This window comes from Zootoca vivipara, chromosome 17 (genome assembly GCF_963506605.1).
Source record: "Zootoca vivipara chromosome 17, rZooViv1.1, whole genome shotgun sequence".
NCBI lineage: Eukaryota > Metazoa > Chordata > Lepidosauria > Squamata > Lacertidae > Zootoca > Zootoca vivipara.
In genome coordinates this window covers 23,356,925-23,384,129 of record NC_083292.1, presented here as the reverse complement: position 1 = coordinate 23,384,129, position 27,205 = coordinate 23,356,925, and the positions used below count along the sequence as shown (strand labels likewise).

Here is a 27,205-nt window from a genome sequence, read left to right as displayed (position 1 = left end):
GCCCTCAGACTGAGAAAGGGGGTCCCCTGGCCAGAACTGGCTTCCTTCTTCCTGCAGGAATATTGGTCCTGTAGCCCTCTGGGCAGAGGAGGCTGGTTGCAGGAAATTAGTCTAGGAGCCAAGTCCCTTTTGGCACCCAGCTCTGGTGTTGTTCCTCCATGCCAGGGGACTGTGCTGCATCAGTTTCAAGCCAACAGCCAGGCAAACAAATGCTGAATCCATCTGGTAGGTGTGGTATTTATTTATGTTTAAATGTCCCTATTGCAGAGCTGGGGTTCTGCAAAAGCTCTTTTGCCTCAAAGCAGGCAGAACTGGGAGCTGGGGGAGGCTCCTCACACTGAATGGAACCTGGGGCAAAGCCCTGACTGCCCCGCCTCCAATCCCACCCCGTTTTCCATTAGGAAATTCTGCCCTCGACAGACAGAAAGTTTATTTATTTATTTTGTTTCATTTTTATCCCGCCTTTTTCACCCGAGGAGCTCAGGGCAGTGCAGATGGTCCGCCTCCTCATTTAATCGCCGCAACACCTCCCTCCCATTCCATTAACCTATCTGGCAAGTGCCATAGAATCATAGAATTGTAGAGCTGGAAGGGACACTGAGGGTCATCTAGTCCAACCCCCTGCAGTGCAGGAATCTTTTTGCCCAACGTGGGGCTTGAACCCTCAGCCCTGAGATTTAGAGTCCCATGGCTCTACTGCCTTAGCTCTGTTTTTATATATGGAAGGGTTTTTAAAATATTGGGGTTTGTTTATATACAGAATTGCTTTTCATTTGAACTATTTTCATTTGAACTTTTTCTTGTTCTGCCATTGTAACTATTGTATTTGTTTCACAGTTATGTGTTTTATTAATGTAAGCCGCCCTGGGGAGGGTGGGCAAGAAATCCAATTCAACAAACTACGGTAACAAAAATCATTTGTCATTGTTTTATTTGTCAGATAAAAGCATCTGCCATTGATGCTTTGGCTGAGATTCCCGCATCGCAGGGGGTTGGACTAGATGACCCTTGGTGTACCTTCCAACTCTACAATCCTATGATTCAATTCTTCCTATTCCTCCTCCTCCTCTTGTATCCTGGCTGCGTAGAAATCTTGTCGCTCCAAACCCTCTTTCGCTGTGCACAGCCTGTGCACTTGTAAGCGTGTAGCAAACAATGAATGCAGCTGACCCCAAATTGTGTGTGACCCCACTCCCCCTCCCCTGCTTCATACCTGATGTGGAAGTTTTGCACGTTGACATTCCGGTAGGGAGCAGTCTTCCTCTGGCACCACAGCAGCAGCCCCTCCTTGGCTGACGTTTCTGGAAAGAAAGAAAGGAAGGAAGGAAGGAAGGAAGGAAGGAAGGAAGGAAGGCTCAGGCAACGAACCCTCTGTGCTGGCTAAGATCCAGGAGTTCCTTCGATGCCCGGCAGGGACACTGGCTCTTGCCTACTCTTGTCCGCTCAGAGTAGATGACATTTTCTACTCTTGACTGACAGCAACTCTCCAAGGTCTCAGCCAAAGGTCTTTCCCATCCTGCAATGCACTTGCACCAGCACCACTAAGCCATGCCAGCCTGTCCACCTATTGCAGGGCGGCCCACTCCCATTGTCAATGGCTTTTCATGATTCCCAGCAGAGGACACCCTTTCCCATCACCTGACAGCTGGCGGTTTTAACTGGTGGTGCAGGGAGTTGAGCTTGGGGCCTTCTGCAATTGAGGGGGCAGGGAGACCAGCACCAGAGACTGTCATTATTGGTCAGCTACCTGGGGGAGGGGGGACACTCCAGAGCAGGAGGCTCCCCATTCTGGCCTGGTTGTTGATCTGCCTGGCCGTTGCTCCCTTTTCTGAGCAGAGGCCAGAGTGAGAGAAGCAGAAGCCACTGTCTCTACCTTCCCTGCCTGCTCCCTCTGGGCAGCACTGCATATTGTGGCCAGAAGAGGACAAGGAAAAGGGCAGTGAGGACCATGGCAAAAAGGACGAGGGCATCTTATCTATGGGACTCTAAGCTGGTCCTGTTCTCTTCTCCACTTGGGTCCTAGGAGCATAGGAAGCTGCCTTGTACTGAGTCAGACCCTTGGTCTGTGCGGCTTAGTATTGTATGCACTGACTGGCAGATGCCACTGGGGATTGAACCCAGGTTGTTCTGTATGCAAAGCAAGTGAGCCAACAGCTCTTCGCTTAAAAAAACAAACTGGGATGCCGCGAGGGGCTTGTGTGCCCTTGTGCTCACCTTCCACGGAGATGTCCTGGATAGCAAATCGAAGGATGATTGTCCATATCATGCCCAGAGTCATCTTCAGGTTCCCATCCACGATTTCTGGAAAAGCAGGAGGGGGTGGAGGGAGCTTAGAGAATCACAGTGTTTGGGGTCAGACCTGCATCGTTTCAGTTGTCTCAACGAAACCACACAAATGAGAAATGGATTTTCACCAAAGGGATTCCAAACATGTTTGGAGATATAATCTCCTTCTGTAGAGGCACAACCTGGGGAAGGATGTCTGTCCAAAACATCTGGCGAGCAAGTCTGGATTCAGTAATTCTTGGGCTTATTTATGTACCACTTTTGGGCCCAATTAAGACCCAACAAATAAAGCAAATTCATGAGGAGGCCTATCTGTGGCTCTGTTAGCAGCAATGATAGCTAAACTGAGCCTCCAAGTTCAGATAAAGTGTATCTCTGAATATCAATTGCTGGAAGCAAGCAACATGCAGGAGCTAGACAGCTAGTTCAGCCCCCATCCATGCAGATGTTATGTTGGGATTTCTTTGCTCCAATGCATTTTATTTACCGATCCTAGTTTTGTTTTGGCTGCCTTCTTGTAGTCCATTTGCCTGCATCCTTCAAGAGCTCTTGGCAGCCTACCTGAGTTTTGCCAGGATGAATAATTTGGTACTATCCACTCCTTTACCCATTTCGCTGCTCACCCTGACTCAATATTGTTTATGAATAAGCTAAATTGTACCAGTTCCAGTACAGATCTCCTCCCCCCCAGTACAGATCTTTGAGGGGACCTTGCAATTTACTTTAACCTATAAAGGTAGCATGGTTGAGTGGGACATCCATCTGTTCAGAGGGTTGTACTGGTTGCCAGTATGCAGTTCAAGCTTTCATTTTTAGCATTTAAAGCCCTCAACAGCTTGTAGCCAGATAACCCAAGGAATTACCTTATCCCCATGCACACCTGTTGTTCAGCATCCCTGACCTTTGGCTGTGGATGATGGGAGTTGGAAAACAACATCTGGGTAGCACCATGTTGGCTACTCCTGGCTCTTAGAGCACTGCACGCCCCACAGATGTGTTTACAAACCAGGCTTTTAGTGTTACATCTCCAGCCCTCTGGAATGAGTTCCCAAACTAAACACTCACCCTCAGCACCAATAGATACCAGCTTGACCCCCTTGCTGGCGATGAAGTCTAGTGCCTTGTTGACATTGGCGATTTTGTGGAAGCGCATCTTCCCTTTATCTGGCTTTGGCAACCTTTCACCTTTGGGGAGAAGAGGAAGAGGAGGGAAGATGGAGGACGAGGGAAAGTCAAATATAAAGTATCCGTTCAAAGCAACACAATCAACAGGAAACTAATATATTATCTTAAAGATTTCAAAATGAAACACCACAAAGGAGGTCGCAATGGACCTACTGCTAACTCCTATTAAATGTAGCAGATCCTGCCGCTTGGTGATTTGGAGTCTTAGGCAGAAGTTGAACAAATTATGAAAGTTTTATTGTGTCTGTGGCTTGTGAATTTTGCCTCAACCTCCCCACTCCACATTTCTTGCCCCTGGGCAGCTCCACAGATCATCACCCTCCCCAAAGCTCTTTTTGTTTTAAAAAAAATACCTGAAATCACCTCCAGCAGAAGCATGAGCTTCAGGCCATTCCGGAAATCTTCCTCAATGTTCTCGATCTGTGTTCCTGCCTTCCTCAAGTGAGAGTTACACCAGGCTGTGAATGTCTGTGGGGAACACGATGGCAATGGTCAGCTGAGTCACCAAATACCCATACACATCGCATCTCAACGACTGCATTGAAATGCTAAGGCATAAAGATGCTTTAAACCAGGGGTCAGCAAACTTTTTTAGCAGGGGGCCAGTCCACTGTCCCTCAGACCTTGTGGGGGGCTGGACTAAATTGGGGGGGGGGGAATGAACAAATTCCTATGCTCCACAAATAACCCAGAGATGCATTTTAAATAAAAGGATACATTCTACTCATGTAAAAACACGCTGATTCCCGGACCGTCCATGGGCAGGATTTAGAAGGCGATTGGGCCGCATCCAGCCCCGGGCCTTAGTTTGCCTACCCACCGTAATTACTGAGGGTTTTATTCAACTAAAGAGCGACTCAGCCTCTGCATATCAGTTTCTGGGGATCTCCAATGCAAGAACACTGTTGCACACAGGCCATGCTTGTGGACTTCCCTGGGGGGATCTGGTTGGCCACTGTGAGGACGAGATGCTGGACCAAATGGGCCTTCTTAATGTCCTTTTCCAGCTTCGCTAAAGCTGCCAATCTGTTGTCCTTTACATACAGACTCCTTGCCTACTTAGAATGGGGTGGAGATGTGGGAAGGAATACCTCCCCCCTTCTAGGAGGAGTATCTGGCTATTTCCAGGTAAAGATACTGCACACTCCATTTAGACTGCAGGTGAGCACTAAACCGACACTGCCATGAGACTAGCACAGCTTGGGTGTTGGAGTGCTTTGTTTCTAAATCACCGTAAAATAGGGTTGCCATATTCCCTAAAGTGAAAATCTGGATAAAGTTTTTAGCTTTTTTATTTTTGGCCTTAAATTTTTTTTCAAATTATATATATATATATATATATATATATATATATATTAACACGCACACACACACACACACACACACACACACACACACACACACCCTTTCATGTGTCTGGGTTTTCCAGACATTTTGCCAATTTGCTGAAAATCCACCCAGACACCATTTTCCTGCACAATTTCCAGACATGTCTGGGAAAACCTGAACGTATGGCAGCCCTAGGTAAAAAATAACTACATCTAGATATCAGACCCTCCAAGTGTCCCTATTTTCTAGGGACAGTGCTGGATTTACAGAAGCCATCCCAGTTGATCCCGGAATGCCCCATTTTTCCTTAGGACGTTCCTATTTTCATCAGATAAATGTTGGAAATTATGAGCCAGCAAATGAATAACATTAAAAGACATCTGAAGGAAGTGAAGGAAGATTTTTAAAAATGTTTAATGTTTTATTGTTTTTTATATAACGTGTTTCTCCGAAAATAAGACACCATCTTATATTTATTTTTCCTCAAAAAACAAACACTATGGCTTATTTTCAGTGGGTGTCTTATTTTTTTCCTCCTCCTCCTGCCTCGGTCGGCATTGCTGCTGCGTCTATCACTGTCTTATTTTCGGGGTATGACTTATATTCCTTGAATGCTTAAAAATCCTGCTACGGCTTATTTTATGGCTACGTCTTATTTTTGGAGAAACAGGGTATGTTGGCAGCTGCCCAGAGTGGCTGGGGCAACCCAATCACATGGGCAGGGTATAAATCATAAAATGATGATGAAGATGATGATGGAATAGGACACCTCTATTTTCATCATAGAAATGCTGGAGGGCATGCGAGCATTCAAATAAAGATACTGTACACGACATTTATACTTGGCAGGTGGGTGTTAAACCGACACCACTATGAGACTAGCACACCCTGTGTGATTGGTTAATAAATACATCTACCTATTCGGGGAAGCAGGTGACTGGCTGGGAGTTCCCTGTTTTTGGAGAAGGTGTGTGTGTGTGTGAGAGAGAGAGAGAGAGAGAGAGAAATACAACTAAGCAGGTCCAATTGGAGTATATGCGATCACACATTGGCCTCAGTTCGTTCCGCAGCATCCTGATCTTGGCTCCCCTGCCTCCCCCCCCCCAGTGCCTGGCCAAATTTAGACCTGGCCCTCAAGGTGCCTGCAATGAAGCAAGTTTCATGCAATGCCCTGAGTCTGCAGAATATATTTATGGCCGGCCACCTGGCGCCAACAGAATGGGAAGGATGGGGGAAGAGCAGTGCTTGCCGACCATCCCAGGGCACTGAGCTTATGTACAGCAGAGAGCGTACAGTGCAGGACGTGGCGGTGGCAGGTACATGGTGGGCTGTCACAACAAGCCGCTCCAGCTGGCAATTGGATCGATTGTTGCTGCATTTTGTTTTGTTGTATCATTTTACATGTACTGTATCGTAAGCCACCTTGAGTGGGCCTTTTGCCCAAAAAGGTGAATACGCTGAACAATCTGAACAAACACACACTTGGAAGCGAGAGGGCAGCCACATATGTTGCTTTGTGTGACTGCCTGGTCCTGGATTCAGTTTCAGGTTAAAATGGGTGTTCAGGCGAGGACTCTGAATCCCACCCTTTCTCCGCATTACCTTGTGTGCACTCCCTTGAAACTCTTACCTAGGGACTGACTAGACTTCAAGGATTTAACAGAGGTCTCCTCAGTCCAAGGATATTGTGGGGCCTACAGCGGTAGTAATGGGGTTAGGGGAAACTTTCACCCAATTCAACAATTCCCAGAATCCTTTGGGAGAAGCCATGGCGATTAACCTGGCAAATAGCCGATACTGTATACACGTTTGTGTGTGCATGTAACTTAGGCAGGCCTCTAGAATTGCACGTCCAATGACCAGACAGAACAGAATCTGGAAAATCTGAACTGAGCAGCAGTTTGAGATGGGAACTCTCGGAATCCGGGGCCAAATGCAGCCCTCCCAACTTCTCCCCTATTTATTATTATTTTATGAATTGTGTTTACATTCTAGCATTTCCTCTGAGGAGCTCAGAGTGGTGCACGTGGTTCTCTCCCTCCACAATTAATCTCCACAACAACCTGTCGTAACACACATTTTTCCAAAACAGGTCTGGGGGGGGGATATGGGAGGGCAACTCATAAAGCGCCAGAATCAGGATATTGTCTGGATTCTCCAAAAAATGCACATGAAAAAAGGACGGCAGTTCCGGAGAACGGGCAAATGGGTGGAAACCACATTAGAATGGTCCTTCCAACCTGCTGTTGTGTTTTTCTTTTAAAACGAGCAGCTAAACACCAGAAGATGGCTATGAAGCGCTAGATAGTAAAAATGGGTTCAGCCTCAAATTCTTCCTGCCCCCCAAATGCAATGGAATTTGGGATTCGTTTTACAGATATTTCAGGTTGGGGGCAATTTATTTATTGGAAACAGCAACGAGGGCTAGAAACCAGGAAGCTACTTTATCCCATCAGATTGTTGGTCTGTTTAGGTTGGCAGTGCCTACAATGACTTGTCCGTGACCCTCCAAGGGTCACAGCCCTGCTTGGAGATGCCTGCTGTTACTCGTCACCCCAATATCCAAGCAACAACAAGGCATTCCAGGGGTGCCTGCACTTACCCGGGGTTCAGTTTCCTTGGAGTGAGGGTCAGTGGAGACTAGGTTGTCTTTAGGAGACATGGTTTTATTTATACTTATATACAAACTGAGCATAGGATGGAGGGTCTCACAACAACACTCCCATCTTTCTCTCCTCTTTAGGTTTCCAGGGGGAGCTCCAAGTCCACAGAGCAAGGCATGTCTCTTCCAGCTTCCGGCTCTCTCATTCAAAACTCTGGCTTCCAACTACCAGCCAGGTGAGAGGTGGCTACTTGTGATTTATCTTGTATTTTATTCTGTGAACTGCCCTGAGATCTTTTGATGAAGGGTGGTATATAAACCTTGATACAGTGGTACCTCGGTTTAAGTACACAATTGGTTCTGGAAGTCTGTACTTAACCTGAAGTGTACTTAACCTGAAGCGAACTTCCCCATTGAAAGTAATGGAAAGTGGATTAATCAGTTCCAAACAGTCTGCGGAGTACTTAAACTGAAGCGTACTTAACCTGAAGCGAACTTTCCCATTGAAAGTACTGTAATGGAAAGTGGATTAATCCGTTCCAGACGGTCCAAGGAGTACTTAAACTGAAGCGTACTTAACCTGAAGCGAACTTTCCCATTGAAAGTAATGGAATGTGGATTAATCCGTTCCAGGCGGGTCCGCGGAATACTTAAACTGAAAGTACTCAAACCGAGGCATACTTAAACCGAGGTATGACTGTAATGGTAATGATAATAATAATTTGCTCTATGGCACAGAGCAACTTCTTTGGATATGCTAAATCTCAATGCTTAACAAGCAGCCAAAGTCATTACCTCGAGGAAGGAACTGGTTTGGCAATCTTTTTCTTGCACTTTCTTGTACCCCCATAGATACAGGATTGCACATTTGGAAAAGGAGACTTACAGCACCCAGAACCCTCTTCCCCCAGCTCAGAACACCAGGAATTGAACCAGCGACATTTTGCATGCAAAGCAGGTGCTCTGAGCCAAAGTCCTTCCTCTGTTAAGATTTGTGGGAATGGGACAGAGTAAGCTGAGCATGGAAAGGAGGCAATTGGCCTGTTTAAAGTAGTCACACAGCATGCCCAAGAGCTCAGTCCTGCTTTTCTAGATGAATTAGCCTAATCTGCTCCCTGGGGTTCTGGTGGGGAAGAGCAACATTCATTACACACACACACACACACACACACACACACACACACACACAGCTGCCTGCCTCAAAACAACAACAACACCATAGCACTTTGTCCTCTCCACAGATCTTTACTGAATCCCCTAATTCCTTCTCCCTCCCAGTCCCCTTTCCTTTTGAGTCGTACCTGGCTAAAGGGAGCGACAACATTATTATTACCTATTCCCCCCCCCCCCAAAGTGCAGACATGCACTTTAAGTGTCAAACAGAATGGAAGGCTCTCCTAAAAATAGGCAGTTTTACAGATACATGGGTTGTCGTCGTCGATTTAAAAAAAACCACACACAGTTGAGCTGCGTCTGCGCTTTAGTCTATTTCAAGAGACTCCTCGGAGGCAAGAATTTCGAGACAGGAATGTTGCAGGAAGCTTCCCAGCAACCACTGTGTAACCTGAATTAGCTGGTTTTTGAACCCAAAATAAATTAAGCTCCAAGGCGACCACTTCTGCTGAGCTTCCAGTTGAACCAATAATGAATTTAATCCTGTTTTATTTTTAAACCCAAGTCTAAACCTTTTTTTAAAAAAAGTGTTAAACTGTCAGCCTTCGGTGGAATCATGTGTAACTAGAAATGGCTGCCCTAAATATTTGCAGTTGTGCTTTGGGACACCTGTAGCACACAGCCTCCCCCAAAGAATCATGGAAACTGTGGCTTGTTAAAGGGTGTTGAGAATTGTAGTTCTGTTAGGGCTAAACTACAGTTCCCAGGATTCATTTTGGGGGGCACCATGTGCTCTAAATGTGTTTTAAATGTATGGTGTAATCCGTTATATCTCAAAAACTCCAGCAGGAGAGAGAGAGAGATAAACACATGCTTAACGCCTTCTTCCCATTGAAACCAATTGGAATTTAAAATGTTTCACTTCAGCTAGGATTCTACTCTATGTGGGGGCAGCATGCTCCAGTGGCTAGCCTTGGACTGGGGAGATCCGGGTTCAAATCCCCACTCAGCCATGAAGCTCACTTCCTCCTTGGGATCAGCGACCTAGGTCACAGGGTTATCGTGAGGATAAAATGAGGGCAGGAAGAGAACCATGTAATCTGCTTTGAGCTCCTTGGAAGAAAGGTACTATTACAAATAATAACACAATAATCATATTTACGGCTGCATATTCAGGCTTCAACAGATTTAATCGTAGCAGGCTGGGATCTCTCATACTTCCTTTCAGGGAGCCTCTCTCACTGTTCAACACAGGCGGGGTGGAGGAATCACAGAGCTTGGGTTGGGGGCCAGATATGGACCTCCAGGCCTCTCAGGCTCTCATTCCTCAGTGATCCTGCTTGGGGCACTCCTGGGGTGCCTTTGCATACCTGGAAGTGCCCTTGAGCTGGAATGATGCCCCATCAATGCTAGCCTGGATGGATGTGCAGGTGTGTAGAGGAGGCACCCCTGGATTATGTGGGGCTGGAATGTGGGGCCGGATTAAAGTGATCCAGACACTTGGATTTTGGGGTGTTAACTACGAACCCCAGGTTGATGTATCAATTACTCGTTTTGAGGGGTGCTGCAAAAACACAGGGTTTTCGCTGCAAAAAGACTGCAGAACTTTGGCACAACAGGATCATTGGGAGGGAGGAGGAGAGACAGCTTAAAATTCCCACTAGGCTACGGAATCTTTTTCACCCCCTTCCAGCTTCTTGGAGGATATAAATCTAAATGCCTGCCTGCTTTCCGTAGCCCAAGAATGGAAAACCTGTGTGGCCCTTCAAAGGTTGGACTCCAACTCCCATCAGCACCAACCGGCATGACCAATGCTCATAGGTGATGGGGGTTGGAGTCCAACAACATCTCAAGGGCTGGTGGTTCTCCCATCCCTGCCATAGTCCCTGAGTAGTTCCCACGGGAATACAAAAAAAAAGTCCCACGACAATTTCAGCTGCAGTCCTAACCTGTCTTACCTGGGAGTAATCCCCACTGAATTCAACAGGACTTGCTTCTGAGTAGACATGCTTAGGTCTGCAGCACTGCACAGCCCTGCTTCCTGTTTGCTCAGCTCTTCACTAGACTGGATCGCTGTGGGTGGGGAACAGGACTGCCAGTTCTTTCCTGCCCGCCAGCAAGTGCGGTGTATACCACATGCTGGATCCTGGTTATGATCCAGAGAGCCATGCATGTGTAACAGCCATGCTGTTACAAAGAAGCGCAGGAGGATACATTGCAAAACCAGCCAAGGGCCTCTCAACCGATCCCTCTTCCCCTTGTCTCTATCATAGCGTGTGCTCAGCAACCTGCTCTTAAGGGGCAGTTCTGGAAGTCTGTTTGGAAAAGAAGGCAGAGGGGCTGCTTAACAGAAGTTCAGAGGAGGCCTACATGCTTGTTTTAAGCCTGTTTTCAAGAGTTACAGATTTATCCAGGTTCCTGCTCTACTACCAGGTATCGTAGGATGCAGCAGAGAATGCCTGTGGGAAACTGTGAGCATTATCTTGATCAGAACATGTACTTGGAACTTCGAAATCTCTTGAAATGTTAGATCTTTCATAGAATCAGAGTTGGAAGAGAGCACAAGGGCCATCCAGTCCAACCCCCTGCCAAGCAGGAAACACCATCAAAGCATTCCTGACATATGGCCGTCAAGCCTCCGCTTAAAGACCTCCAAAGAAGGAGACTCCACCACACTCCTTGGCAGCAAATTCCACTGCCAAACAGCTCTTACTGTCAGGAAGTTCTTCCTAATGTTTAGGTGGAATCTTCTTTCTTGTAGTTTGAATCCATTGCTCCGTGTCCACTTCTCTGGAGCACCAGAAAACAACCTTTCTCCCTCCTCTATATGGCATCCTTTTATATATTTGAACATGGCTATCATATCACCCCTTAACCTTCTCTTCTCCAGGCTAAACATACCCAACTCCCTAAGCCGTTCCTCATAAGGCATCGTTTCCAGGCCTTTGACCATTTTCGTTGCCCTCCTCTGAACATGTTCCAGCTTTTCAGTATCCTTCTTGAACTGTGGTGCCCAGAACTGGACACAGTACTCCAGGTGAAGTCTGACCAGAGCAGAATACAGTGGTACTATTACTTCTCTTGATCTAGATGCTATACTCCTATTGATGCAGCCCAGAATTGCATTGGCTTTTTTAGCTGCTGCATCACACTGTTGAATCATGTCAAGTTTGTGGTCTACCAAGACTCCTAGATCCTTTTCACATGTACTGCTCTCAAGCCAGGTGTCACCCATCCTGTATTTATGCCTTTCATCCCCTCCCCCAAAAGTGTAGTACTTTACATTTCTCCCTGTTAAAATTCATCTTGTTTGCTTTGGCCCAGTTGTCTAATCTGTTAAGGTCATTTTGAAGTGTGATCCTGTCCTCTGGGGTATTAGCCACCCCTCCCAATTTGGTGTCATCTGCAAACTTGCTCAGGATGCCCTCAAGCCCATCATCTAAGTCATTGATAAAGATGTTGAATAAGACTGGGCCCAAGACAGAACCCTGTGGCACCCCACTAGTCACTTCTCTCCAGGATTAAGAGGAGCCATTGATGAGCACCCTTTGGGTTCAGTCAGTCAGCCAGTTACAAATCCACTGAATGGTAGCATTGTCTAGCCTGCATTTTACCAGCTTCTTTACTAGAATATCATGGGGCAGCTTGTCAAAGGCCTTGCTGAAATCAATATACAGTAGGCTATATCCACATTGTTCACATTGTTTTTCTTTTAATATAATTGTAGAGCTGGAAGGGACCCTGAGGGTCACCTGGTCCAACCCTCTGCAATGCAGGAATCTCAACTACAGCATCCATTTCTTCATTGTTTCTCCAGGGCAGACATGCTGAAGACGCCTTGCCACTCTGCCTGAGCAATATTCAGTAAGTTGTAATTTTCTATATATACGGTATATATCCATGCATCTGTTTAGCTTTTAAATGATTCTGTGATAGTGGATGTGTTGGTGCAACCCTAGATGGGAGGTCAGACTGAATGATTGATGAATAGTGATTACGGTTGTTGAGCTTTCTTTTCAAAATCACCAAAAACAAAATCCCCGAAGTTCTTAATCAACACTTCCAATATGGCTGTCATAGACTGGGGTTTTCCGGATAAGATAGGCAGGCAAGGGGAGAATTAGGTATGCATAACAGCTTCTGCTGCAAAGCTGATTCCCACCTGGCCAAGCCTGATTTTTCTCCACCAAACTTCTGAGGATGAGCCAGGGCAAAGTGCCACCCTTGGCTGGAAAGTCCATGACATCTGAACTGTGGGAGTGTGGTAGATCAGTGGGAGAGGCTGAAAGAGAGGGGGGTATACCCCTAACCTCTCGATGGACATCTTAAAAGTCTGAAACCAGGCACCTGGTTACCCTGCCACCTAGAAATCTGAAGCTGGCACATAAATGTGCCGTAATTCTCCTGCACCTATACTGCTGCTCACGAGGGCTGTGGCATGTAAAACATTGATTCTGGCACTTAGGCAGTGTTCTGCACAGTTTTGCTTAGAAATTGGATGCGCTATAAGCTTATGCAATCAACAGACCAGAGCAGGGGTGGGGAACCTTGGGCCCAGGGGCCAAATGCGGCCCTCCAGGACTCTCTGTCTGGTTCCCAGGAGTCTCTCCAGGCCACACACACTCCTGCCCTGTTCCATGCCCTCCCTGAATGCTTTGGCCTGTGAGAATGGCTATGATGGAGGATGCAAAGAGGTGTGTGTGTGTGTGTGTGTGTGTGTGTGTGTGTGTGTGTAGAAACCTCTGGTTTTTGTCTGGCTGGAATGTGGCAAAGGTCAGATTTGCACCTGTTGTTCTAGCCCTGCCACATGGCTCCCAAAATGTTGGCCATGAGAGAATCTGGCCCTCAAACTTGAAAAGGGTTCGTCATTCTGCTGGCCTAAGAGAGTACACAGTACAATCCTTTTTGCATGCCTACTCATAAGTAAATCCCATTTAATTCAATGGCATGTACTCACAGAGAGTAGGGGTTTGCACTATTAGGGAGAGGGCAGACATCAGATAGAAAAAAAGCTTACACCCTACCCCTAGGTCACGGGCTCGGCTCAGCTTCTCCTGTCTTCTCAGTTGTATTGACCATGGTTCACACCAGCAAATCAAATACTAGTTCAGCTACTGCCCTATGTTTTGATTTTGTTTTTCCTGGTTTATTTACATCCACAATCCATTTATTCATTGCCTTAATACATATTTAACTTTTCAGGTACAGAACTGTGGCAGGATGCAGGGGGTGGGTTTTTGGTGAGAACATGATGGATATTAGCCAGTCCATACTGTACCCCTGATCATTTTTATTGTGCGTCGATTTCTGCTCATTATACTATCAAGGCAGTCACACATGATCCCGTTTTCGATACTCTTCGGGCCTGCAAATGTTTTGGGGCAGACATCTTGCTTCATTTCCTAGCAGTGTATATTCCATAACTTCCTAGTGAAACCCTGTGACTTTCTAATACAGTACCACAAATGTTCTGGGTAATTTTTGTCCCACTTTTGATGCCTTAAATAATGGCAATAATGTGGCATTATAATGTGGCAGCATCAGGGAAGTGTCACTGAACAAACTTAAGCAGACTCAATCCACCACTAATTATTGTGCCAAGAACATGTTGCGGAATAAACCTGCAATAAAAGACTTGTCTGAAGAGGGTCCCCAGGCTGATTTTGCTGCAGTTATTTGGAAGATTCAGGACAAATAAAAATCCTTCATCACACAGCACATAAGTTAAGCTATGGAACTCCCTCCCACAGGAGGCGGGATGGCCACTAACCTGAATGACTTTAAAATTAATAGCCACAATGGCTATGCTCCACCTCCATGTTCAGAGGCAGCCATGCTTCTGAATACCAGTTGATGGAAACACCAGGAGGGGAGAAGCTTCTTGTGCTTATGGGTCCATCTTATGGGTTTCCCACAGGCATCTAGTTGGCCAGTGGCTACTGTGAGAGAGCACACTGCTGCATACCCTCCAACTTTTTCAGACCAAACACCAGGGATGCACTCCTAGGCAAATCACATGACCCACACAATGATCTTGCCCCGAAAAAAGCACTTTTTTGGGTGTGTGTGATTGCAACACAAGAACATGGCACCCAAATGGCTATTATGATCTTGCACGAAAACATGGGATGTCCTGTTTTTTTCTGGGACAGTTGGCGGGTATTCTGCTGGATTGGCCTGATCAAACAGGCTCATTTTACAGTAATGTAAATGTGGGGTTTTAGAGCTCAACCCGGGAGAGGAAGAGTACATTGGACTGAGCACTCCCAACTTGGAGTTGTTGCTCTAAAATGGCTGTGCATGTGCATACACAGGAGACTGAGCAATCTGCAAAAGACAGTGTTTGTGAAGGTTCCAGCAGATCGGGCTTGAAAGATGTTTCAGATGCCAAGGGGGGGGGCAGCTGGCTTCTAGAGTAGGGCAGCTGCCCTAACTTGCCCCGTGGTGGGTACGCCCTTGCCAAGGCACATCTAGAAGCCAGAGCAAACAGGCATTAGATGTTTCTGACAGCGCCACTAGACAAGAATAAGTTCTCATTCACACTTAGGGATTTCTGAACTGGCATGGATACGGACCCAGCCATGCACAACAGGTAAGGATTGCCTCAATGAGACTTGGGCTTGCAGGGTCAGGCTGCAGGCTATCATTTGCTGGATCCCACTGGTCTCCATTTCCCAAGCAGAAACTAGGCCTCTCTCTCTGGTCCTCTGGCCTTTCCCAGGCTACACCATTCACTGGGCCTGCCAGGTGCGCCAACTCTTGGGGGCTGGTGTGTTTCCGGCCCCCTTAATATTTGTTGGAAAGGGACCAGAGCCCCTCTATGTTGAGAGGGCCCAGTGTGCGTTGCGCATGCGCAAGAGCAGATGATGTGCATGCTCACCATTTGCACATTGTCACACATGCGTACAATCTGGGGGGGCAACCTGGCACTCTGGGCCCAGCTTTATAATCTTCTTGAAATTATTGGCTGGAAGTTGTCCTTGAACTCCAACAATGGTTACCAGGATAGAGGCTAGGGAATGTGTAGAAGCTGGCCTCAGCAGTGGGCCAACATTTTTGGGGCCCTGAAACTTGAAATGTTATGGGTGCCCCTTCGCAATCAGCAACAAGGTCGGGGCAACCACTGTTACCCCAGCACAACATTAAACAACAACAACAACAACAACAACAACAACAACATATCTGATTTTACTTAAAATTGCTGTCCTGGATTATCTCCCATGTCAAAGTCACCTTTACAGCATCTGTGGTACTGACTCTCAAACTTTGGGATTGTGGAAATACATACTAGACCTGATTTTTTTTAAAAGCAATGTGAACTTAAGTCACTTGTGGGGCCCCTCACGGATTAGGGGCCCTGAAGCTGAACCTTCGTTAGTTTCATAGTAGATCCGCCCCTTACTAAGCAAAATTAAAATCCTCATTCATTGCTCTGGTTGCTTTTGCCTCTGGCCCCGCCCACTGTTGGTACTTGGCCCCCAGAACGTTACCTAGAAGGGAATGTGGCCCTTGAGCTTAAAAAAAGCTCTCCCCCCCCCGATGCAGAAATTTTTTGAAACATGTAGACCAGGCATCCCCAAACTGCGGCCCTCCAGATGTTTTGGCCTACAATTCCCATGATCCCTAGCTAACAGGACCAGTGGTCGGGGAAGATGGGAATTGTAGTCCAAAACATCTGGAGGGCTGAAGTTTGGGGATGCCTGATGTAGACAGTATGGGTCTGGTACCTCCTGGCAGTGTACGCAGAGATATCACAAAGAGCACCTGCTTTTTCATTTCCTACACTAGTTCAGTGTGGTTTGTTAGTGTTCTGGACTACATCTGAGAAAACCCAGGTTCAAATCCCCCCTTGGCTCTGAAACTCATTTGCTTTCTTCAGGCCAGTCACAAAACTGATTTAGATCACGTATATTGAAAGCACATGGCTTCCCCCAAAGAATCCTGGGCACTGTAGTTTGTTAAGAGGGTGAGGAATGGTTGCTCTGTGAGAGGTAAACTTCAGGTCCCAGGATTCTTTGGGGGAGAGCCATGTTCTTTAAACATATGGTGTGTGTGATCTGAGTGCAACAGTGGTTGCCAGCAACTGCAGACCCTGCAAGTGTCCCTATTTTCCACGGACAGTTCTGGATTTACAGTAGCCATTCCTGTTTCTGATTTGATCCCAGAATGTCCCACTTTTCCTTAGGACATCGCTATTCTCATCAGAGAAATTCTGGGGTGTGTGTGTGGAGTTTTGTGATACTGAGCCACCTAAAGGCAGGCCTGTATAGGGAAGGTTTTTTAATGTTTCTTATGTTGTTATCTATGTTTGGAAGCTGCCCAGAGTGGCTGGGGCAACACAGTCAGATGGGTGGGGTATAATAATAATAATAATAATAATAATAATAATAATGGAATAGGACGTTCCTATTTTCATCAGAGGAATGTTGGAGGGTATGCAACTGGCATTGAGGGACGTTCTATGTTTTTCTTGGTTATATTGTTTGTAAAACAGATTTTTCAAAAATGATCTTACTGTGTTTTATATAAACCGCTTAGGGAGTTTACATATTAAGCGTGTTGTTGTTGTTACTCAGCAAGACGCCATGCGGTTTGTCTTTCTGCTCTCAAATAGTTCGAGTAAAGTGGTTGGGATGCTTAGTGTTTATCACATCCTTTGTGTGACTATTGTTCTGGCTTTGGCCCAGATTGTACGTTTGCCAAACGGTACTCCACCCAGTATGATGTGTGTCTGGCACTCACAATGGAAAGCTATTTGCAGCCTCACGAGAGTGCATCTCCTCACAGGTGCTTTTGGCAACAGAGGTCTGGAATGGCCCTGCCAGATTCACTACCCCTGTTTACTAGGCTTAACAGAGCTGGCAGGAGCCCACATGACAAACCCATTCAGTGTGCATTGCTTGCGGAAGCCAAGAGATGATGAAATTGAAAGCAGAGGGTTCAGGGCCCCGAGGAGAGGGTCAGAGGTGGACTCTCCTTCCCTTCAGTGCTCAAAAGTGTCTGCGTGGAACGGATTCACTAGGCAGTTTTGTATATTGCGAGCGTACCACCACTTAGAGATGCTTGAGGATTCCTGTACTGTACAAAGTTTCCTCATCCACACCTCTCGGGACTAATATGTGGATCAATACTAAGTTGTTGAGCAGATTTTTTTCACATGTCCAAATGTTGTGGGCTCCTCCCGACAAGGCAGCATTCATCCAAATTCATTCCAGTCAGAGCTTTTTTTCAGTCAGAACTCTCCAGAACTCCTTTTCTGGCACCTCTCAGGTGAGCGCCATTGCCATTCTAAGAGGTGTTCATGGTGAGTTCCAGCACTTATTTTTTCTAGAAAAATATCACACTAATTCCAGTCTTTAGGGAGCATTTCCTTCTGGTTTGTTTGCAGCGCAACAAATGGTTTGGAAAGTGTTTGGGAAATGCATTTATTTATTTAATGTATTGATATCCCTCCTTTCTCCCAAACGGGTTCAAGGCGGCTTTCAGCATTTAAAAACATCATTATCAAGTACAAAGTGAAATAAAAAAAATTCCTTCAGTAGCACCTTAAAGACCAACCAAGTTTTTATTTTGGTATGAGCTTTCGTGTGCATGCACACTTCTTCAGATACACTTGAAACAGAAGAGTCAGACCCTTATGTAAATACAGAGGGTGGTGGTGGGGGGGTGGGAATGGGTGTTGGGCTGATGGGAGTGGTAAACCTGTAGATGGCTGTTAATGACTGCTGATGACTGCAATTGGTCCTGCGGGGGGAAAAGCAAGGGCTGAGGCGCTAAAGAAAGCTTGATCATGCATAATGAGATAAGAATCCAATGTCTTTGTTCATCCCAGGTGGCTCCATGGTTTTAAGCTTGGTAATGAGTTCCAATTCAGCAACTTCTCTTGGATTCTTATCTCATTATGCATGATCAAGCTTTCTTTAGCACCTCAGCCCTTGCTTTTCCCCCCGCAGGACCAATTGCAGTCATCAGCAGTCGTTAACAGCCATCTACAGGTTTACTACTCCCATCAGACCATCACCCATTCCCACCCACCCCCACCACCCTCTGTATAAGGGTCTGACTCTTCTGTTTCAAGTGTATCTGAAGAAGTGTGCATACACACGAAAGCTCATACCAAAATAAAAACTTAGTTGGTCTTTAAGGTGCTACTGAAGGAATTTTTTTATTTTGCTTCGACTCAGACCAACACGGCTACCTACCTGTAACAAGTACAAAGTGATAAAACAACAAGTTAAAGACAATAGTTAAAATCCATTAAAACACATTTGAAACTAGCATTAAAGTACAGTGTGCCCTGACAGGAGGACTGTCAACACTGTCTGCAGCTTGGTTTTCAAAGTCCTCTCTGAACAGGACAGGCTTGGCCTGCTGCAGAAAGGATAACAAAGATGGAGCCAGTCTAACCTCTCTTGGGAGGGAACACCATAACATGGGAGCAGCCACAGCAAAGGCTCTCTCTTTGGTGTCACCGCAACTATGCCTCTGATGGTGATGGGAACAAGAGATGGTGCTCACCTGAGAATCTTAATACCTGGCAGGGTCATATATATATAGAGGGGTGTGTGTGAAAAAATGACTAACGAACACCCTGGCAAGCAAATTGGGATGAGTGCTCAATAAATAGACCATCTGGTGGACCTCCTACTGGCCCACAAAGTCAGCCCCTGGTGGGGTGCACAGGTCAGTTTATTCTTCTCCCTTTCAGTTTCACATGTTCATTTGTGAATCTAGTCATCTTGTTTCCAAATTAATATGCATCGAAAAACAACAGCACAAACAATTGTACTTAAATATGTATTTGTGTATTTTCTTAAAAAACAGAATTACAGGTGTGTTTTATCATAAAATATACGTTTAAAAATGCACTTTCGCATGTTTCTGAGCTGAAATTCAGTTATGTTCTGATCCGCACACTGATTCAGAAGGTTCTGTTTGCATCAGAATTTGGAAAGATTGGATCCCTCAAGAATCCCAATGGATGTCACATGTAGATGTTCCACAGAAGAAGAAGCCTACATGTTTTCTCGTTTTTCAAACGAGAGCTGAAAAGTCATGACAGGAATCTAAAGTAATTCTGGGGGAGAGGGCAGGCCCTCACAGTGCTTTCCCACCTTCCTCTTCCTCCCCCCCCCGGTGGGTTCCTCCACCCCCCCTTTTCCTCTTGGCCAGCCCAGGTGTGGGGCGCACCCTCCCAAAGGCCACAAGGAAAAGGAGGCACTGGTTGTGCCCTCTCAGAAATTTGCTCCCGGGGCCCCAGCCCCCCCCCCCCACACACTACGCCACTGGGACTAGTCAACCTCCCAACAAATTGAACCACTCCATCCAGCCAATGAATCATAGCCCCCAGCCATGGAAGCCTCTTTAAATAGCTACAGTACTTTGTTCTTGAGGAGGCCTGGCCTTGCCATCCGCCTGCCCATCCATCTCTCATGAAGGGTGGGGGCAGAGGAAGACCCTTCTTGTACCCTAAATAAGTTCTGCCCTCTTCCAAAATACTGCCATTAGCTCATCTCCTTGCCTCCTTGCAGGGAGCACAGGCACCGGGCAGTTTTTAGAAGCAGCCTTATAAGGGCAAGGCATCTGGAACAGCAGCAGCTACCCGATACCCCATTGCTGTGAAACCACCCCCACAGATCTCTCGCATCAGCAGGAAAGGGTGTCCCTGGCTCCCTGCAGGAGCAGAGGAACAATCCCATATCAGTAAAGCTGGATGGGGAGGAAGAAGCTCCCAGGGAGGGAGGAGGAGGAGAAAGTTGATTTTCTCAGGGGTGATCGTTTGCAAGGGGGGGGAGATGGCCTCTGTGTTCTTGTTCACACCGGGTCCTCTTTGCCAGTTCGAATCTGAACAACTCAACAGGCGTGGAGTTACTGCCTTCCTTAATTGGCAGGCGGCAGCTACGTCTCATTCGCCTGCATTAAAGCACATTCAGCATGGCCAGGGAGGGACATTGGGATTTTTTTGCAGGAGATCCATATTCCCCAAATCCCTGTTTGGACACGGAGCTGTGTTCAGTCCTTTTCTCTCTGCCTTACTATGACTCGTCGTTGGATGGATATTCATGCAAGTGGGGCATAAAAGTGGACGACACACCACCATTGGGTGGGGGAAATATAGGCTGGCGGGGTCTATTTTGTTTTTCACTAGGATTCTGTGGCTCAGCAAGGCGGATGTAGGGACCCACAGGAAGGTGCTTCCAAGTGCATGCGCTCGGCCCAAGGATTTGCTTTCAGGAGCAGAACTGGAGCTCGCACGTAAATCCACTCCTGTTTTTCCATAAGCTTTCTTGAATTCAACAGGAGTGAAGAAAAGGCTTTTTGCTGGTGCTGCTCTTAAAGCAAGGGCGGTCAACATGGTGCCCACCACATGTTGTAGACAACAACATCACCCTCAACCAGCATGATAGGAGTTGTTGTCCGGGAAATCTGGGGGGGGGGGCGCCATGTTGCCTGTCCCTGAGTTAAACCACTGAGTTTGCCAATCTACTGCAATTGATTTGGAAATCTACCAGTAGATCCCAATCTAAAGTGAAAAGCTGCTTCAAACAGGAGTATGTGTGAGAGAGTGGGAGCATTTAATCATGTGAGGTTGGTTAGTTCAGCACAGGAACACAGGAAGCTGCCATTATCTCAATATGTCCACACAGACTGGCAGGAGCTCTCCAAGGTTTCAGGCAGGCTTCTCTTCCAGCTCTACCTGGAAATGCCAAGGATTTAAGTTTAACCCAAGGGTTTCTGCATGCAGCTGGGCCACTGGGCTACAAGAATGCCTTTCCCAAAAGCATCAGCCATCCATTGGGAACAAGCGCTGCAGGAAATGCTGCAAAAAATAGAACAGGGTTCTCACCCACCCAAGAATAGGACAGCAGCTTAGCCTTGGCCCAAAACCTTGATCCATCTGGAAACCTCAGTGATTTTACCCCTGTTGCAAAGTTTGCCACAATCTCATTAACTGCATGTGTTTCCCTAGCATACACATGGCTTTGTGAAAGAGGAGCAAAGCTGAAGGTGCAAAATTTTCCAGTTTGGGGAAGGAGACCAGCCTGTAGGAACTTCACATGAACCTGCTGAAATCAGCGAGAACACCAGAAGAGTCTGGCTGCTGGATCAGCCCCAATGCCCATGTCGTCCAGCATCCTTTTCTCACACTGACCAACCAGATGCCAATGCGAGGACCTGAGTGCAACAGCTAATCTTCCCACTTGTGATTCCCAGTCAATGGTATTCAGAGGCACGCTGCCCCCAATGGTGGAGATGGACATGGGACCAAGCAGCCCATCCCCAGAAACATGTGCTCCCTCTTATCTCATGTGATGCTCAAAACCTACTGGGAATCCTGTTCCGCTCTAAGTAGCGGCTGGTGTCCAAGGATGGTGTGCAACTTTGTCATGAGGTCTTCCTCTCTCTTCTGGTTTTCCCCGACACTGCAGTGGCTGCAGGATCAGCCATGTCGCAGGCCCAAAGGAACAGGTGTGGAAATACTGTCAGCAATGAGATAAGTGGGAACGGTGCCCAGGCCTCAAAAGTGCAGGGTTAGACAGCCCAGCAGAAACCCCTGGGAAAGGCCAGTCTGAGTCATTTAGGGAGGCCATAGCTGACGTTTTAACCAAGGGAGATGTTCAGCTAGCATTTGCCTGCTGGTAGATTAAACAGACCCTCTCAGACTTACCATGACCCTGGGGATGAATTGGATCTGATAGTTCCCCCCTCAAAGCCAGAAGCAATGGAAAAGGACTTCTCAGCCTGGAGGAACTGTAACATGAAATTTAGCTCGTTCCTAAGGCTAATTCAGCCTTAGCAATGAGCAACATGGTCATAAATCTAGTGTGATCAGGAGGTCTCAAGCCACTTAGGTTTGAGTCCCCCAACATAGCGGGAGAGGCTCTGTCCTTAACTCTTAATACGAAAATGCCAATCAAATACTGTGTAAAAAATCCTCACTGTCTCTGTCATTAAAGAGATATAGAAAAGTGGATATGTGGTCCATCTTGCTCAGTATTATCTACCACTGACTGGCAGCAGACAAGAGTTTTCACCTGGACACACCAAGGATGAAACCAGGGGCTGTTTGCATCCACAGCAGACACTCTACCAATGAACTACAGCCTTCCCCATGAACTTGAACCAAACTAGGCCATTACCCTTTCGCTTGTTGATGTTGCAAATGTTATTTGGCACAGAACATGATCTGAGAGGAAGGGATATCCTTGAGGTACCACAGCCCCAATTTACTTGCTAACTGCCCCTGATCCAGAAAAATGTGCAGGATGAACACAGCAGAGCTGGATTATTGCATATTGAAGTAAGTTACTACTTTCTTAAGACAGGGACAACCCCCCCTCTCATAAAACAATTAAGTCCAGAATCTGAAATGACTTGTGCCTAGATAAGCATTGTTCACTCTCTAAATCCTACTTAGGAGCAGAAATTACAACACAGTATCCCCCACCAAGGGTTTCCTTCAAAGTAGGTAGGTAGATGATAGATAGATAGATAGATAGATAGATAGATAGATAGATAGATAGATAGATAGATAAAGGTAAAGGGACCCCTGATTGTTAGCTCCAGTCGTGACTGACTCTGGGGTTGCGGCGCTCATCTCGCATTATTGGCCGAGGGAGCCGGCGTACAGCTTCCAGGTCATGTGGCCAGCATGACTAAGCTGCTTCTGGCGAACCAGAGCAGCACACGGAAACGCCGTTTACCTTCCCGCTGTAGCGGTACCTATTTATCTACTTGCACTTTGATGTGCTTTCGAACTGCTAGGTTGGCAGGAGCTGGGACCAAGCAACGGGAGCTCACCCCGGTACGGGGATTGGAACGCCGACCTTCTGATTGGCAAGGCCTAGGCTCTGTGGTTTAACCCACAGCGCAACCCGTGTCCCGATAGATAGATAGATAGATAGATAGATAGATAGATAGATAGATAGATAGGAGGGAAAAAATGTTATAATCTTGGACAATTACGTGCCATTTGTTCCTCCACATAGCCATTTCTGCATTACACATTTAACATGCAGCAAGGCTTGGTTCACTTGCACAACAACAGTTCTATGAGGCAGACCGTTCTTTCCTCTATTTTAACAATTGGGGAATTGAGGCTGAGAGCCAGAACGAGATGCCACCTCAGTCCATGTGGAAACAAAGCAAGAATTTAACCCAGAGCTCAAATCTAGCACTTTATTCTCTGGATTGGACTCGCGTACTTTGGACCTACCAATCAATGACAGTGAGTGCCTTCTTTGTGTCTGTTTAGGGTGCAGAACACAGTAAGAATACATTACGTGGAAACCTGTGAGAATTTAAGTGGGCACACCTGGAAGACAGTGAGTTAATGTTTTTCTGGATGAGGCAGACTTGGGGGGGGGGTGTCACTTGGCACATGACTGAAGCAGTGGATTGATACTTGTGATTAGCCTTTCTCTGTGTCAAGGGGGAGGAGGTTAAGGGGGGAAATCTATGGGCACTTCGAGATGACCCGCTTATTGAACAGTCGTCCTAATTTCCTTGCGGCAAGCTTACATTGAAGTTATGCAATGCCTGCTTTTTATTGAGCATTTGTTCTGAATTGTTTGCCTTAAGATTATACTTCTTCCTGATTATCGATCATTTTTTGCACTATTTCAAAGTGGACCAGTGGTGCAATGGGTCAGTGTGTCTGACTGTCAACCAGAAGGTTGGTGCTTCGAGCCCATTCAGGGATGACTGTAGGCAGGATTCCTGCATCACAGGGTATTGGGCCAGGTGGCCCTGAGGGTCCCTTCCAACTCTACAATTCTACAATCTATGATTTCCCCGTCACTTTCCTAACTGCAAGCAGTTCAGCTTGATTTTAGAAACATGGACTTGTTGACTCGCGGTGTTTTAATTGCAGAATGTGCTTGAATCCCTTTGATCATAGTGGTCACAGGAGCTGGGCAAATGATGGTCTCCTTGGTAGCTCACATGGGCTTGCAGAGCGGTTCTTCTACGTTTAAGAGTTGCAGAGAAGGCAGAGCCAAAGGGCCCTTTAGCTACTGTTCTTATAATACAGGGCTTGTGAATTGCCTCCTTCCCAGCCCAGAGCAGCGTCGTCACATGTGGATTTTTCAGTTGCGGTAGCGTTGGGATGGGAAGAGATAAGCCCCAACACAACGTCAGCCTTTGATGCAAGTCTTAGAGCAGTTTTCTCTGGGTGGGGCACTGAAAGGCTTACGCAGATGCTTTTCTTTTGACAATGGGGTGAACGAGTCTGATCTCTCTTTGCACCTGCAGACCTGGCGCTTTTTCTGCACTCAGAACTGAAGGCGCCAAGAGGCGCAGCAGCAGAATGCAGCCCTGAGTTAGGCTGCCAAGGTGGAGAAAGGGCCTAGGGTTGTTCCGCCTCTGAACATTTGCGATTAGGACATTCCCCCATCTGTGGTATTATTTCAAAGCTTAGCTTAGGACATGTTCCCCACTGCCACGCACGGATATATTTAGCCGATTCCTTTCCCTCTCCCTTGGGTCTCCATCATTCCAGGCATAGCTCAGACGCAGCCCAGGCCCTCGGTAGATGCCTCTGCACTGACATATACTCTCCTTCCCCCCTTTCTTTCTGGACCCACCCCTGGCCCTGGTGCGAGTCTCTTCTGACGTACTCTGCCCAAAATGTCACTTGTGGTTCCATATAGGATAAGGATCTGGGTGATGGCAAGGAACAGCTGCAGCCAACGGCATCAGATGCTCTCTGGGGTGGCAGCTGGCTCCAAGGGGCTGCCCCCTCCCCTGCCTGCACTGCACTGCCTGCTTGTAAGTTTACAGGCCCGCTGGGTTCTCAAGAACCTCAACATGGTGCAGAATCGGGCGGCAAACACGAAAGAAAGCACAGTCTTTGGGGGGTAACGATTCATTCCGGAGAAGCAAAGACCTCCTCACACACTAGGAGTAAATTTCTCCACCCCCCGCCTTCCAGCTGTTTGGGGCTACCACTTCCATCAGCACCAGCCTGCTCGAGGAGGTCATAGTGCTTCCATCGTGACAGAAACCAATTAAATTTGGGAAGCATTGATGCCCATCTTCCATCATTTCCATTGAGGCCCACCCAAGGCCTTCCGCCGCCCCACAAGGGAAAGGGGCGCCCTGGAACCCCTTGCAATCTTTTACTGGTGCCTCAGGAAATAAAACAACCGTGCAGGGTTGTCCTATTCAGACTGACATCTGTGGAGAGCTGCCCTCTGCGTTTTTAGCAGCTATATGGGATTTTTTTTTCAATCACTCTCTAGCCACACAATAACTTATTTAAATATATGTGAATGCAACATTGCCACCTTTCTTTTTTAAAAAAAAAAAAAGCACGGGAACCAAACAGAAACACAGAACCAACAAAGCAAAACGTGCCTTGGTAAAAAGTTGGCGGCGTGACCATACTTGACGCCTCTCCTGGTGACAGAAAGTCCGCTACGGCCTGGTCCTTGGTCCAAGCCTGCCCACCCCGTCTCTTATCCCCTGTCCCCCTACCTTTCGCTGTTGCTTCTCCCAGGCTGGGTCGAGCAGCATGTCGCGGTCCCAGTCTTCTTCCTGTGCCATGTAGTCCTCCGTCATCATGTACGAGTGGTTGTACTGGACGTGGGTCTCTATGTGTGTGGTCGACATGTTGCCTTCTGCCTTCTTGCGCCCCCTTTCCTCTCTCCTCTCTTGCTCTCCCTCACGCTCTGCAGCAGCCCCCTTCTTTCCCTTTTGCTCCCCTCAGCTCCTGTCGGAGGACAAGGCTCCCCCCAAGACTCTTCAGGCTGTGTGGTGGTTGTCTGCCTGCTTTGCAGCTGCACCTGTCAAAACCAGCCCACGTGACCAGTCCTCAATAAGTATTATCAGCCCTGGGAGGGGGGATCAGGTTCCATCTTAAAAAGGCCAAGGGGAGGGGACAGCACACATGTCCCTACCAACCAGATGGGGGTGAAGACAGCTGCTGGCAAGCCAAGGACCCCCCCTTTAAAGCACAGCCGGTGGGCTCTTAAAGGAGAAATAGCCCCACCAAGGTGTGGGGAAGCCCACGTCTGACACCAGCCTTGCTGGACGGAGGAAGGATTGAGGGAAAGGTGGAAACTGGTTCTTATTTGGTCCAAATGTGTCCGAGGTTCATGGGTGGTGGGGTGGGGTTATTTCGATCAGTTCCTACTGAGATACCAGGAAAAATTCCTTGGATGCCATCTGCTTCAAGAATAAATATATGTCCTATGAAGAAAAGGTTTTGTGAGACTCTGTTTTGGGAAGGAAGCAAGGTCCAAACACTTGGGGTCGTGTTTGGACCTGGGTTCCAATCCCCACTAAGCCATGAAGCTTCCTGGGTGACCTTGGGTCTCTCTCTCTCTCTCTCTCTCTCTCTCTCTCTCTCTCTCTCTCTCTCTCTCTCTCTCTCTCTCTCTCTCTCCCTAGGCTGCTTCACAGAGTTGTTACTGGTGTAATAGAAAAATGAGCAAAAGGTTCCTAGATGGACTCCTGTGACCTTGGGGTGTTCCTTGGTTTCCCAAGCACACACTGAAAACTGCATAGTAAAGTTGTTTTCCAGAAGAAAAGGCAATGGGCTCAAGGCTGGAGCCTTGCTTGCTTCTTTTGAGTTTTTCAGTAGTGGAAGAAAGGCCCCGTGCATAGAGTAATAGAATTGTAGAGTTGGAAGGGACCCTGAGTATCAAGACCTGCAATGCAGGAATATGCAACTGTCCCATATGGGGA

General features: G+C 47.1%; 1 protein-coding gene and 1 long non-coding RNA gene across 2 annotated transcripts in view; one reads left to right on the top strand and one right to left on the bottom strand.

Annotated features, from left to right (window-relative positions):
* ACTN3 (actinin alpha 3) overlaps positions 1-26,303 on the bottom strand; it is a 46,661-nt gene extending 20,358 nt beyond the window's left edge. Inside the window, exons 1-5 of the mRNA XM_035099438.2 lie at positions 25,994-26,303; positions 3,825-3,939; positions 3,352-3,471; positions 2,215-2,301; positions 1,214-1,301 (exon numbers count right to left, since the gene is read on the bottom strand). Of these exons, the coding sequence (XP_034955329.1) occupies positions 1,214-1,301; positions 2,215-2,301; positions 3,352-3,471; positions 3,825-3,939; positions 25,994-26,128 (545 nt within the window). The 5' untranslated portion in view covers positions 26,129-26,303. The remainder of the gene's footprint in view (positions 1-1,213; positions 1,302-2,214; positions 2,302-3,351; positions 3,472-3,824; positions 3,940-25,993) is intronic.
* Positions 7,544-10,924, top strand: LOC132591360 (uncharacterized). Its single transcript, XR_009556928.1, has 3 exons — positions 7,544-7,638; positions 9,443-9,640; positions 10,789-10,924. It is a non-coding gene; the product is annotated as an uncharacterized LOC132591360 (long non-coding RNA).
* Positions 26,304-27,205: the final 902 nt, after the last annotated feature.